The sequence below is a fragment of the Pomacea canaliculata genome, linkage group LG4 (assembly GCF_003073045.1).
Source record: "Pomacea canaliculata isolate SZHN2017 linkage group LG4, ASM307304v1, whole genome shotgun sequence".
NCBI lineage: Eukaryota > Metazoa > Mollusca > Gastropoda > Architaenioglossa > Ampullariidae > Pomacea > Pomacea canaliculata.
Genome location: NC_037593.1, coordinates 8,646,222 through 8,660,843, shown reverse-complemented (window position 1 = coordinate 8,660,843; position 14,622 = coordinate 8,646,222). Strand labels below are relative to the sequence as shown.

The following is a 14,622-nucleotide window of genomic DNA, read 5'->3' as shown; positions in this document are numbered from 1 at the left end:
AGTAGTAGTAAGAAGGAAGACCAAGGAACACCTGGTGTTGCAACCTACAAACAGACATGAAAAAGATAGGTTACACCTGGAACATGAGAAAAAAGTAAAAGATGAATAGAGAACATTTGTGAGCGACCTATGGCCCACAAGGGGGTAGCAGGCAAAAGAAGAATGAGTCGAAGCACACCTCTCTCCAGTGGAAAAGTATAATTTTATGGAACAGCAGTTTATGTGAATGAATTGCTAAAACTTGAAGACAATCGTGAGCGAGAGAGAGGAGATGAGAGAAAGAAAGAGATCTCACTTTATGGTTATGGGAACTCTCGTCGGAAGAATGTGACTTGAATGCTCTCATTGTTGAAGCAGAAGAAAGCGCCTGGGATAAGGAATTTCCAACGCTTTGACCCGATGAAGAAAACGAACGACCCCTAAACTTTTCATGTCTTTTTATGGAAGGGAAAGACGGTCGGCACGGACACAACAAAGGAACTACTCGGGCTTCAAACCTTCACGCAGAAAGGCAAGAAGACGAAGAAGACACAGCAAGTTCTTTCTCTCTTTTTTTCTCTCTTAGAGAGAGATCTCTAGCCATTGATAAATGTCATATTTATTATTCGTTCAGTCGTGTGTACTTTATGTTGCTCCAATCGTTCCCTCGACCACTGTTTTTTTTTTTCTGCCTCACTCCTCTATCATTCACTTCCCCACTGATCATCGGCTGTCCAGGAGACATTAAGACTCCGAACAGACACCATAACAACGAACCCGGAGATATATGCTTTCAACACCATAAAAGCGTGCTTGGGTTCTGATGGATTCTTGATAACATCATCATGGGTGACTACAGCTCAGCCCGTTGCCCGTGTCACTGGCCAGTCCGTGCCTCCATGTTTTAGGTTATATTAACCCTTTTGCTGCTATGGTAGTGTCCATCGGCGCTGGATGCGGCTCGATACTGACCCTGGATTAACCTCGCCTAGACGAGGTAGGACATCTTTGTGGATTTTTGCTTATGGAATTGTATGTAGTACGACTCACGTAGGTTTCAAAGTTGTAAACACGAATGTATGAGAAAGATATATGTGGATTGGAGAATATATGGTTTAGAACAGTAGTAAATTCGAGTTACAGGTTTTTTGAGTTTTTTTTTTTTTTCTGTATGGGCTAATTGAGTTGGAGGCCTTCTGAAGGAGGACGAATCACCTCCCCAGACCATTCCTCGATCGCCTTCGGTCCAACACCCAGCAGCGCATGGGCTCGGTGCACCGTGGGCCTCGTGACATCACTGTGGTGTACCGCTGCTGTGACCCCGGTAACCCCCTCCCCGACACACGGGGCCTGTTCTTAAAATAATCGGTGGATTATTTAACCAGATGTACGCGCGCGCCCGCGCACGCACACAGACAGAGCCAGTCCCCCACACCCAAGAAAAGGAAATCCATTCGTCTGCAGAAATATTTCATCTTTCTGTCCTTCCGCTGCCATCTTTACGACTCCATCCTCTTCCAAATGGCAGCTGCGCACAGCTGCAGAAAGTCTTCAGTCAGATGCGATTAACACTACCCACGCATCTTAACATCTTGTAGGTAATGCGGAATTTAAAGCTTCTTCTCAAGGGTCTTGTAACCGGGATATATATAATTGCCGACACTTTGCTTTTGAATACTTCATCTTTCCCTACTGGCTCCTTCCCCTCTAATCTCCCCCCCCCCCCACCTCACACACACATAACTTTTCAGATGAATTGTCAGTGAAAGGATCTTGCACAGTGCTGGTCCGTGGTCATAGTGCTTTCGGGTTGAACGTTAATTCTCTCAATTTGGTCTCAGTGTTGTCTAAAACACTCATGTTCTCCTTCTTTCCCTCTGTGTGTGTGAGAGAGAGAAAGACTACTACTAGAGCTACTCCCAGGCAAAGGGTCAGTAATTGGATATATATATATATTTATGATATTTGGAATCACTCATATAGTTAATACAATGTTAATACTACTGATCTGACAATAATCCGGGAGGAAAACTACAAAGACAAGGGACATGACATTTCCAAATCGCACTTGCAGAATGTCATCAAGTTTTGAGGGATCACACATGCACAACTACCACAGCCAGTGCAACCTACAGGCTCGGCTGATGGAGCGAGAATTGCTAACCGTAAATCTGCAACATGCTGGAGTGGAAGTCATTTGAACAATATGGCAATTTAACGGTCTGGAGAGTAGAGCATTTCCAGGTAACCACTCAGACATAAGCCCCTAACCCTCAAGGAGCATGAACAGAAAATACTTTCTAAAAACATTTTTGACAGCGCGCGCGAGCGCCCGAGACAGAGACTGCGCGTTGTTTGTTGATGCTTTGACTGGATTTTAATAAAAAGTCTAGTTCATAGTTTTAGGTATAATTTCCCGTATTAAATTGCAGGACCTTTTCAGAGATCTGTTTTCCTAACGATTGATATATGTAGACATTGTAGACCATATACCTACCCATGAAACTAACGTATGACATTTATACAATACTGAGTAGTGATAATACCTTCTCGTTTGTTTTTGTTTAGCAGCCGCCATGTAAACGGGTACCATGTAGGAAAAGAGCGAAGAAGACATGGACAGCATACGATGGACAGAAGGATAAGCATTCGTGCAGAAAAGCAATAAAAGATAAACATAGAAGACGCGAAGATCGAGGAATCAAGGAATGAACAGTAAGGACGGAGAGTCGTATATATCTGTAGAGGAATATACAGTGTTGTCCATAGGAATGGGAATCCCATGGGAAACGTCCCATGGGATGGGATGGGATGGGACAGCACACATTTGTATTTCCCATGGTAGTCGATACTTGATATTGCAAAATAAATTTACTGTTATTTCATTCATCAAGGATTTAAATCTTTCCTCTGAATCATCCATTGTATGTGAAGTAGCAGGAATTATAGAACAAAAGCCGAAAAGTGGTTTTCAGTGTTGTCCATAGGATTGTTAATACCATGGGAATCCCATGGGAAACGTCCCGTGGGATGGGATAAATTGCCATGGGACGGGATGGGACGGGATAGAAAAATATGTCCCATGGACAACCCTGGGAATATATATACGAGCGCAGTTCTGACAATTAATAGATTTTAATCACAACTATTAACAACTAATCAATAGACGAAAAAAATAAAAGAGAAGGTTAGAAAATAGACTACAGTTATGTCGATTGGTGCATCACGATATGGTGGGTATAGGTGGCAGATATATATGGAAGAGACTGCCACAGTAACAAAAGATTCGGTGAGAAAATGTTTTGATTTCTTGGTGACAAGGAAAGTGTGGGTACGGTCGTCGAGATATATGTGTATGGGAAGAAAAGTTCTAAGAAATATATTACGTAGCTATAAGGGTGGCCGGGTGGGTTGTGGTGTATTACGCCGAGCCGTAAGGCAACATATCACGGCAAGGCAGCAGCCTAGTCAGGGCACCATATAGTTTGTAAAGGCATTAAAACAGCACAGGCAGCTTGCATCACCAACTTGAATGAATTCAGGCTTGTAATTGTACCGAGTGTGAGATAACAGACGGGTATACAGTGCAGGAAATTAATTTACTCGAGGGTCACAAACATTCAACGAATATTTCCCTTCTGCTCCTCTACGCTCAAGTCAAGTAACGATACAGTACAAACTTGTTTGCAGTGAAGTACGTGTTTGTTTCATGGTACTTTTAAAATTTTGTTTAAATATCGAGGAAGACGATAAAAAAAATCAGAATGTGTAGAATGTCACAGTTTTGTAGACTATAAATGTCTCTACCATCAACATCCCGTGTGGTCTAGTGGCTAGGATTTCTGGCTTTCACCCAGGCGGCCCGGGTTCGATTCCCGGCACGGGAAATTTTTTTTTTTTTACTGCACCCTTTTTCTAATAAGGCTCATAAGTATGGTGTCTAAATCTAGATTCTAGAGGAAAGGTACCGCTTACAACATTTTATCTTTAGAGCACAGTTACTGAAGTGTTTGATTAAACTTTTCTGATCCTGGTACTTGCAGTTTCACTGTGAATCATAGACGGCGATGAATGTATAGCACGTATATTCGCGGATGCCATTTCTTAAAAACATTTAGTGACGCGGAAACGTCGCAAGGTAGACAACTCTTGTGTCATGGGTATAAGGGAGACAACTAAACTTGCTTTAGCCAAGGGCGTTGTACTTGCTTTCTTGAAATGAGTAGAGATCTGTTCAAATGGTCCAAGATTGCTACTGCATATGCGAAGTATCGGCCTACTTACGGAAAAGAAGTATTCGATACGATCATTAATTTCTGTAAAGAAACGAATGACAGTCTTTCCTTAGCCATCGACGTTGGTTGTGGTTCGGGGCAAAGTACAATCCCTTTAGCCAAGGATTTCGACAAAGTAATAGGTATTGACGTGAGCGTGAAGCAAATCGAAAATGCACCAGAAAATCTACCCAACGTTTCTTTTCGCACAGGATTAGCAGAAGACTTGTCGTTCCTTTCTGATGGAACGGTAGACTTGGTTACTGTGGCGCAGACATTGCACTGGCTTGACCTTAAGGCGTTCTTTGGAGAGGTGCAAAGAATCTTAAAACCAGGTGGCTCTTTGGTGGTATATGGATACGGGCTGGCAGTTCTTGATAATTCCAAGGCACTTGAAGTACAAAATTATGTAAGGACATATGTAACATATGATTTGAATAGGAGGAGCCCAGCTCTATTCAATAAATGTGTCTCACCAAAACTGGGCGGAGCTTGCTTTAGTAATGTGACTTTACAAGGCATTTTAATTTTAATGGATGCAAAATACTAAAATATTGCTATCACCCAGTTTATTAATTGCAACTCTATGCCCTCTTCCCCCTCTTTTCAATCTACTCGTTCTGTTCAGTGGGAGATAATATATTTCTTTAAGCATCTAATTTTCTACCTTAACATTTCTGCATTACCTCTCCATACCACACACCTACTACTGCTCTTAATGATCAGTCATGAAGGAACTTGATTGCATTGCTAATGGGGGTGTAGGCTGAATAAATTTAATCTTCCACTGTGGGCCCTTCCAAATTGGACATATTTATTAGGAGGTCTGTTATTAGAATTATCTGTGAAATGCTTTGTGATTGTGTTAACTGTTCAGTTAAAAAGCCTCTATCCCCCTTTGGTTCTTTATATTTGTGTTCTGTTGTAGATATACAGAGATGTTCTAGGTGGTTACTGGGATCGAGGGAGAGACAAAATTGAAGAGCATTATAGCAGCTTCTCACTGCCATTTCCTGAATGGAGAAGGTTTCAGCTTTGTATGACTTCCTTAAGTTGACAGATTTCGGAAACAGACATTTTAAAGCTGTTACCAGATACATTTTCTTGAGTCCCATATACGCAGTTATAAAGACTTTTTTTTAGAGAGAAAGGATGCAGCACTAGAACATAAAATACAAAATAAATTCTATCCCATCCCAATCACCTTAACCTTCTGGGTAAAACTTTTTTTTCTTTCTTTAACATTTTTTTCTCTTATTATCACTTATTCAAAACTGCACAAGTTGCAGCTTATTATTTTAAATATTGCATTTTATAGCTTTGGATTAGAATCTGATATTTAATGTTCATGAACATCCTGTCAATTTGTCCTGTAGAAATGATAGTTTCAAGATTGAGCGTTCTTGGACAGTTGATGAGTATATGGGGTACTTGTCCTCATGGTCTGCTTGGCACACCTACCTGCAGGATCATCCGAATTCTGATGCCATGGAATTGGTGAGACAAAGGTATGATGCAACTGCATTCAAGGAAAGAGCAATCCACATTTTTCAAGGGGAAAACACCTTCAACTATGCAGATACAGTATCAATCTAGCTGAACAATAATTAGCTCTTTGTTGCAGCATCCTGGAGCCGTACATATGAAGCGCGAGTCTTTTCCCTAGGGCAAGATCAGGACCCCAATGAAATCTGTCTTGTTTTTGAAGTTACAAAATGATGTCCAGAGCCCACGGTCACTAGTTTATGTTTCTTTACCCCAGAACGCCTTTGCCACCGCTTTTTAACTACTGTTCTAGGGTTATTGTCCTTGAGTTCTCCCATGTTGCCCAAGAGCAACAACTTACCCTTGCTTCATAACTACAGCCGTTGTTGGTGGTGAAATTATTGTACCCGTTCATGATTGTACTGTCCAATACTAATTCTTTCAACTTGTGGGTATTTTGTTTTAACACAATTTATGATTTATCTCATGGTTTGTTTAAGCTCAGCCTCTGATTAGATTGTGTGACCAGTCCTTTTGTCTTAACTGAATGGTAAATAGCTGTGATGGTTTAACACTTTCACACCACGGTTGACAGTTGTCGACTTCCTGGGCCAATTTCAGAGTCAACACATGTTGACTTGGGGGTAGACTACCACAGTGAATGCTTGTCGACCTGCACACTGTCTTTGTGTATTGCAAGTTTTCTGGTGGCATGTGCATGGAAAATGAAAGCTTCTGCTCCACACCTGATTCCTTTGTGAAAGCAAATGATCTGCAGCACACACCTTTTTGTATATTTTGTGTACTTTTCTAAGCATTTGTGACTTATCTCCCAACTGATGAAAACATGAACAGCAATATGTTAAACTGGTGGCAGATTTTGAGTTGGATGACCCTAATCCTACAGAGACCAGCCGGACAGGCTGATATTTACAGTCATCTTTTGTAGGAAAGCCTGGGACTAGGAAATACCTACTGTGGAAAAGCCCAGAAGTGAAATGTTTTATGCTTTAAATACTTTGTTTTATTACATCTGCTGTGCAAAAGATGCAACAAAAAATCTAGATTTTGCCATTAAACTTTCTTATTGACTTGCCCACTAGCAAGATTCCCAGATTGTCAAAAAAGAGCAATTAATGCCCTAGCTCATTTTGAATTTTTCCTTTGTTCAACAGGATGAAAGATGTTTATGGCTATGGAAAAGAAGACAGCTTACAAGAAAAAATGAAAATCTACTGGCCAGTATTTATGCTGATGGGTCATAAGCCCTTGTCAGCACTAAAGTAAGGTCAGGGTTAGTAGTATGACTAATTTGTGACTCATATATATTTATTAGGCATAATCCAACATTTTAAATTCTGTCTAGTTTGTTAAATCTCAAACATGAGAATGAGTTTTCCATGTCTTTAAGTAAATGCAGAGACCACTGGTTACAATTTGTCCTTGACAGTTATAATTGTCAAAGAGAAACTGGTGGCATTTGCAAAATGTTTATTGACTGCTCAGCATGCAAAATGTAATTATTGTAATTTTTAAGTTCTGATGCTTTGTAGATAAAGTGCATGAATGCTTATGATTTACTGTTAGAGAAAGAAGAGAAAAAAAAAATGAAGAAAGCAGTTTCTGTGATTGATTAGCTTGGTTGTTTGGTCCTAGTCATTCATGTTTTAATGCATTTGCATCCCTTTTCATTAAAATTGAAGTACTAGCCATATTATGAAAAAATTTCTAGCAATTAAAAAAACTGACAAAAATACAGTTCTGATTAAAAAACACAGTGATGGGAATTTACTGTTTCTGTCACTTGGCTGATAGAATGTTGACTCATGCGAACTAACTGCAGGTCAATATAGAAGAAAACCTTTGCTCTACTTCAGAATTTATTCACAGGGTTCAGACATTTAACAATGCACATCATAATCTGTAAACAATACCAGAATGAAAACAAGACAGGGAATGTGTGATGCTTTCTCCCCTTTCCAGGTTGGTGCAACAAAGAGTGCAGCACAACATACATGGCAACAATCTAAGCAACATACAGAAAGAATAACAGATCTGGAAATACTTTGCATGTTACATGTAATATATATGCATAAATAAAATGAAATGTACAAAACACTGCTTTCACACTGTAGCAATAGGTATGCTCCTTAGATCTTTTGATATATATACAGAGTGAATCACCTTCCAAAAAGATGCTTGTTCTCTCAAACATGTTGCACTAAAAACTCCTGCCCATCCCAAATAAAAAGAAAAAGGAACCAAATAAAAAGAAAAAGGAAAGAAAAAAAAAAAGACTATCACGGCATTAAGGATTCATTCCCTAACCCAGGGGTGGGCAATTAATTTTCCCAGGGGGCCGCATGAGAAATTGGGATGGTTTTAGAGGGCTGGACTAATATAGTTAACTCGGTTTTACCCAATACTGTATATATATATACTGGATGGCGGGCCGGATGTGGCCTGCGGGCCGGACTTTGCCCAGGTCTGCCCTAACCTTTCAGTTTTTGTGGAGTGACATCGCACCATTCTTGGGGGCAGCTTTTGTGAGGGCAATGCCTATGGCCTCCCTCTCTGCCTTACCTTCCCCAAGCTTCTAAGGAGTCAGGTACCCACACTACAGCTGGGTCAACTTGAAATATGAACATACTGTAATGGTTGCATGCAAGAAATAGGCAAAGTATGACGAATTTCTGAAGACAGTCGATGTTACACATTGCCTGCACGTTTTGTGTATATCATATACATATAATTTCTGCTAAAGAAACCTATCAAATTCATCCTTAAAGTTAAATCACTATGTGAAAATGCAGTACTTCCAATAAATAGATCCTCCCCCCAACCAAAAAAACCAAAACAAAACACTGGCTGCACACCATGCTGGTTACATGATGCAGTAAACCCAAACATCCCAAGTTTTGCATTCAATACATACCAAAACAGTACACAGGAGGCACACTTTGATTTCCACACAAGTTGGAGGCTGCATGATCAGGTCCACCATAAAATAGGTGGTTAGTTCGAATTTAAGGAGTACTAAATAAGTAATTGGTAAGAGGCACAAGACAAAACTAGAAAGGTGACATGCAGAAAACAATCAAGCCTGTGCCAAGATAAGTAGCTCAGTGAAAAGAGAAACCTACACAAACACCCCTACAGGATACACGATCATGCATGGATTCCCATGTTGCACACACACTCTCCTGGCTACAGGTTCTCACAAATATCCACTATGTAATTAATGATGCATACATGCATACCTGTACCTAATTGTATTCATGCCATCATAGGGAGGGGGCACATTTATGTACACTGTGTGACCTGATTATGGTTTAGTTCACCACTACTAGGAAAGATGCACACTACAGTTACAACACTAAGATGAGAATTTTGAGCTACTTTTGACATAAAATCACTCAAGCTAATAACAAGTCAGTAATGTTTACACACAAAACAGCTGCTGGCAACAGGTATTCAGATGTACAGAGCCCTAAAATCACTTATGGGATGTATTTAAATAGAAAACCTTCATGTGCCAAAGCATTATAACAAAAAGGAGATGCCTTTACTATTTCACTAACAGTGGCAGAATGCTGAATCTTGCACACTAAATACAGATTCTAGAAACTTGTCTCTGGGTAAAATGAAGAAGGCTATAATAAAATAAGTTTGAACTCAAAGTTGAGTTGATAAAAATCAAGATAGACATGGACTCTTGCCCTCACTGCCTTACCTTCCCTAGCACTCTAAGGAGTCGGGTACCCTCACCACAGGTGGCTGAACAGTGCATCACACGAGTATCAAACTGGCTGAAGTGCATTACCTCAGCCATTAGGCTAGGATACTTCATAAAAGGTGGAGGGTCCCATAGCCTCCTGGTTGCAGGGGCAGTTCACCGTAAATAGTTCACCATCACAAGAGCAGCATCTGAAAGGTAGAACCCAACCCTCTTTTGCAGTCCTTTACCTTCACTGATAAGTGCTGGGTGGGCAGCATAGAAACAGTTTTCCTGTTACAGGCTTCAGGCAAGTTTTGAATTGGCAATCTTCATCTCCGAAGCCAAGTGACCTGACCATCACACGAAGGTGCCAACCCCCTTTCCTTCTACCTCTCCCGCCATATAGGCAACAGACTTGAGCATTTTCAGTAAAAGATGGGGCATCTGAAAAAGAACACGTCTATTTCTTTAGATATCTCATGAGGTTCCTGTAAGCCAAGTTATTTACCTTCGCAGAAAATCAATCTGTCAAGAGGCTTAGAATTATAACAAAATTAAAGGAAAAGCAAAGCAAAGGCACAAGAATACAAAAGAGAAAGGAAGTCGACTAATAAAACAAAAATGCTCAGTAATGGTAAACAATATTAAACAGTCACAATGTAAAATGGGTATCTAGGATGAAAGATGTGCACAGTCCCTTCATCACTTTCTGAAATCTTCCACCTGCCACCATGCACTCTCCAAAACTGAAAAACTTGAGAGGAGCAGTCACACAAGCATAAATGTAAAGTACCCAAATGTTTTTCACCAATCACAAACACCTACCATCACAGGCCTGCACAACTAACAGAAAGTAGATCTCCATTATAAAGCAGTTATCACAGCATTAAAATAACAAGAACACAGGACAGAACATTCTATTGCACACTGATTACATATGAATACTATACAGCATGATGATAAAATAGATATAAGGATTTTCTCAGTTGCAGAAGCTAAGTTTATAGTATACGTGGAGATATTTGGCAACCAGAGACATTACAAATAAATGGCAGCTTCCTACTTTTCCATATTTAAAGATGTGAATGTGATCTCAGGTTACAAGTAATGTCAACCAATGAAAGTGTGTGTGTGAGTGAGAGTGTGTGCTGGGAGGTGTAGTGCAAGTAAGGGAATAAGAAACATATAGTGAACACATACTTTATGCACATCTATGTCCCACATTTTCGGACTAAAATAAATGAGCACACAGATTCCTGCACCAAAAATATGAATCTCCTTTCCTTGAGAACTGTTTTCCTTTGAAAGTAAACCACTAGTTCTGTAATCACATAAGCACTTCTCTGTGAAAATGTAAACAACTGTGCTGACAAAATATTTGCAACATTGATCCACAAGTTACAACATAAAAATGTTTGCATATATTGTTATGCCTGTATCAGCCAATGTATTGCTTTCGGTTAACATAGTATTTATTCACAGTCAAGGGACACTGGCAAAGCTGACATAGAGTGCTCTTGATAAACCAAATCCAAACTATTTCAGATATATATATATGTCATGATCTGTCATAAACTGCTCAAGTACTTTTGAATGCAATTAACATAAGAGACAGGCAGATAATTTCTATCTGGTGTGCATACATTAAGATAAAAAATGTTAAGCAGCAGCTCAAAAACTAAACACTTCTGGTCCTTCATAACCGCACATACTGTATCCATACAGAGTCCCTGTATCATTTGCTTTTCAGTACAACATGTACAGGGGAGAGGCAGTTTGCAAAATATGATGAAATAACCAAACTACCAATTATTTGTGTAATTTCTAAACCTTCACACTGGTATAAGATGGTGACTGCAGTGTAAATTTTCTACAATTTGAAATTTGAAGATGGCTGGCTACAGATTAACACTTTGCCCATATTAGTTTTGTAAATTTGTGCAATTTAAAAAAAAATCAGATTGTCTTTTAACATCATAGTGCCCTTGTTGCAGAAAAAAAAACCATCAACAGTTTTAACACGTTCAACTAGGTTCAACCTTGAAACAGGCTGTTACTGACACAATGGACAGTCAGCTTATGTCATTTCCACTCTGGCATCAAGTTGTCCTTCAGACATTTCGCAAAAGTAATCAATTATCCACTGCGATGCATGGATAAGTTGACATTTCTTTTTAAAAATCTGATTTGTAGAGCTCAAAAAAGTCAGTAACTGTCCATATATTTTTGTTGCAGCATCTAATAGGTCAGTAAACACAAATAGATTCTGCTGCAAGCTATATACAACTTTTATATACATATTTCAGATTCTGAATAAATTTCTTTTAAGTGTTAACAAGAAATTTACATGTTATATACATTTGTTGTCCTTAAACATCTCCAGGCTATGTTAAAACATGGCCAGAACACAAACTCTTGCAGATCAATGACATCAGAGATTTGACAATTAAAAAAGTACATCTATCATCCCACCTTACCTCAGATAAGCATTCATTCTATCAAACAAAAAAACAAAAAAAAAAAAGCAACCAAGATTTGACATCATGGGTCACCTAATAAAATTTCTCTTCACCTCTAACAATAAAAAGAATGACTAGATTGTTGCACTCTACACCATCTCTGGCCAAAGAACAGTGGTTGTACAGGGGAAATAACCCATAATTTCTCAAAACTGAGAAGACGAACAGTGACCACTGGCTCTGATCAGAACATATGCTAAGGTTTTAGTAACCAGATGTGGTTTTCAGCCTCAATGCTAGTAGCAGAAGTTGAATGCGTTAATTAAAACAAATTAAAACTTTGTTTTTGGCATTTTAGTTCTAGAAAGTTTACTTGAACATACACAATTGAAAAATTAGTCTACTCCACAGCTGAGCAAAAAACACAGGAACTGTAGAGTTAATGATACGATAAATTTACAGAGGTATAGATTTTAAAAACAACTATTTAGAACCTACCCTGTTTACCACAAACAGCAATTAAATTATGAAGAGTTAGTATTTTATAAAATATTTTAAATTTCAGCATTCAATCTCCAACCAACCCCCCCCATCCCCCCCCCCCAAAAAAAAAACCAAAAACAAACCCCAACAACCCAACAAAAATAATAATTACACAAGATTTGTATATAGTGATGTGGAGAGATTATACAAGAAACAACTGACAATATTTGTATTTACAATGAATGGCCTAGAGAATATGTCAACATGATGATCATGGATTGCAAGGTTTTTTTTTTTTAACCATACACACACTGCAATGTTAGAACACACAAGTGGGGTCTTTTCGCAGTTAAGCAACTTGTAACTAGAAAGTTGATAACTGTATTGTACAAGACAAATGACACCTCACAATTATTTCACCAAATACACTCATCACTAATGCTGAAATGATGTTCCTATTTCTGCTGTTTATATTTAGAATGTGACTTGTAGGATGTGGTATAAAGATCCTCTAAAAAAAATTTGCAATATAAAATCAAGATAAAAATTAATATCTGAGGGAATGTCCAAAAATGAGGTAGAAATGAGTTTGGTCTATAAGTGCTGAACACACAGTTTTTAATTTAACTGTCTATGGTTTAGCATATTCTCTCAAGACATGAAAAATAACATATGAACATGAAACACTGTTCTGTATGTATAGTCATATCAAATTTTAAAATTCAAGTATACTTATATTTTATCACATCCTATTTAATATGGAATGAGGAAATTAAGCACAGCCTGTCATTTTGCAAAAATTCTGTCAACTGACAGACTTTAACATAAGGGTGCATCACCAGTCTAGAAGCTATTATAACAAACCAGCCACATTCATTCATGAATAACAGAAAAAAATGGAATGTCCACACCACTATGACCTGTAATGTTAGATGTATTATATATATTAAACACTCTTTGAACTTAATGCCAAAGGGACTAGTAATGCTATATATAACTGAATACTCTTGCATGCTGATGCCCTAGTTCTTAGTCAGTTCCACGTCTTGAAGATAGTTCAGCATGTTGTAAACGTTTTCAGTTCAGCATTGATGTGACTGGACCATGAATATTGCAGTGGCACTCACAATTTCCCAATATACAAGGCAATGCCCATTATATAAGTGGTGTTCCCAAGCAGCAAGAAAGAGAGGGACTTTTTAGTCCCTGGCTAGCCGAGACAGATTTACTTATTGTCAATAAGCGTCTGTAACCTCAATACAAGCTCTCTTGAGATATCCAACACTTGCTTGGCATTGTGATGTTCGGCCATTTCTGCAACAAGATGACAAAGTGCAAGAAAAAAATGCATCAGCTACGAAATGACTTAGCACAGTCATTCTGTCCCAGACAGGTCAAAATTGTAGTGGAATGGCCAAGCTGCCAAACTGACCGATAAATAAGCATTACAGTCAAGCAAAATTACACTTGAAGACACAATTTTAATATATTTTACATTAAAAGCTAGATTATAACGTTTACATCTAATGACAATTCTGCAAAACTTGCTTCCTTATCTGTTTCCAAGACCTAAATTGTATGAAATCGAGAATTACCATTGAAAAACTTGATTATATCTGTGAAGTCCATGTTGTTGTCCAAAATAATGTCACGGTAGTACTCCACAAGTGCCAGAGCAATAAACAGGACAAAGTGGCCTGAGCTGATATGCTTGGCTGCCCAAATTGTCTCCCAAACGGAGAAAACATCTGGGTACAGGAGTTCTGGATCCATGAAAAACAGCACATAAATGAAGGCATCACAAATTATAAGCTTGAACACTTTAAAAAGCCATTAGAAAACATCCCTCCCCCTCTCCAATTTACAAAAAGAAAAATCTAATGTAATATCCTTAGAACCCAATGAAACTTTAAGATAAGAGTGAGAAGAATCCATTGTTCTTCATACCTCGTTTGAAGTCCAGCAGGAACCACCTATAGCAAAAATAGAAGTGAGTATAATCCCCATGTTGGTGCATGTGTTCAAACAACTCTGCATCCAGGATCTGCAACAGGCAATACAATATCTTCACTAGCCATGAGAAATGACATAAACTAAGGGGATTAATAATAATGCCACTAAGATTTCTTCCTCAGTGAATGTCATGTAGGCGTGCTGATTTTTTTTCTAATTACCGAGGAAAGCTCAGGAAAAGATGCTACTTTCCCAAGTCTGGATGAATACT

General features: G+C 38.7%; 2 protein-coding genes and 1 non-coding gene across 11 annotated transcripts in view; 2 read left to right on the top strand and 1 right to left on the bottom strand.

Moving 5' to 3' along the window:
• The first annotated feature begins 3,794 nt into the window (after nt 1–3,794).
• Trnae-uuc lies at nt 3,795–3,866 on the top strand. Its single transcript has one exon. It is a non-coding gene; the product is annotated as a tRNA-Glu (tRNA).
• Nucleotides 3,867–4,122: 256 nt separating this feature from the next.
• On the top strand, nt 4,123–7,515 carry LOC112561117 (putative methyltransferase DDB_G0268948). The gene is made up of 4 exons (XM_025233365.1): nt 4,123–4,662; nt 5,182–5,279; nt 5,630–5,761; nt 6,914–7,515. The coding sequence occupies exons 1-4, from the start codon at nt 4,198–4,200 to the stop codon at nt 7,023–7,025; spliced, it is 807 nt and encodes a 268-aa protein (XP_025089150.1). The 5' UTR covers nt 4,123–4,197; the 3' UTR covers nt 7,026–7,515.
• An 89-nt stretch (nt 7,516–7,604) lies between these two features.
• LOC112561112 (small G protein signaling modulator 1-like) overlaps nt 7,605–14,622 on the bottom strand; it is a 28,324-nt gene continuing 21,306 nt past the window's right edge. For all 9 annotated transcript variants that reach the window (XM_025233353.1, XM_025233349.1, XM_025233357.1 and 6 more), the window contains 3 exons: nt 14,346–14,442; nt 13,994–14,161; nt 7,605–13,712 (listed from right to left, as the gene is read on the bottom strand). In XM_025233353.1, coding sequence (XP_025089138.1) covers nt 13,624–13,712; nt 13,994–14,161; nt 14,346–14,442 — 354 coding nt within the window. In that variant the 3' untranslated portion in view covers nt 7,605–13,623. The remainder of the gene's footprint in view (nt 13,713–13,993; nt 14,162–14,345; nt 14,443–14,622) is intronic.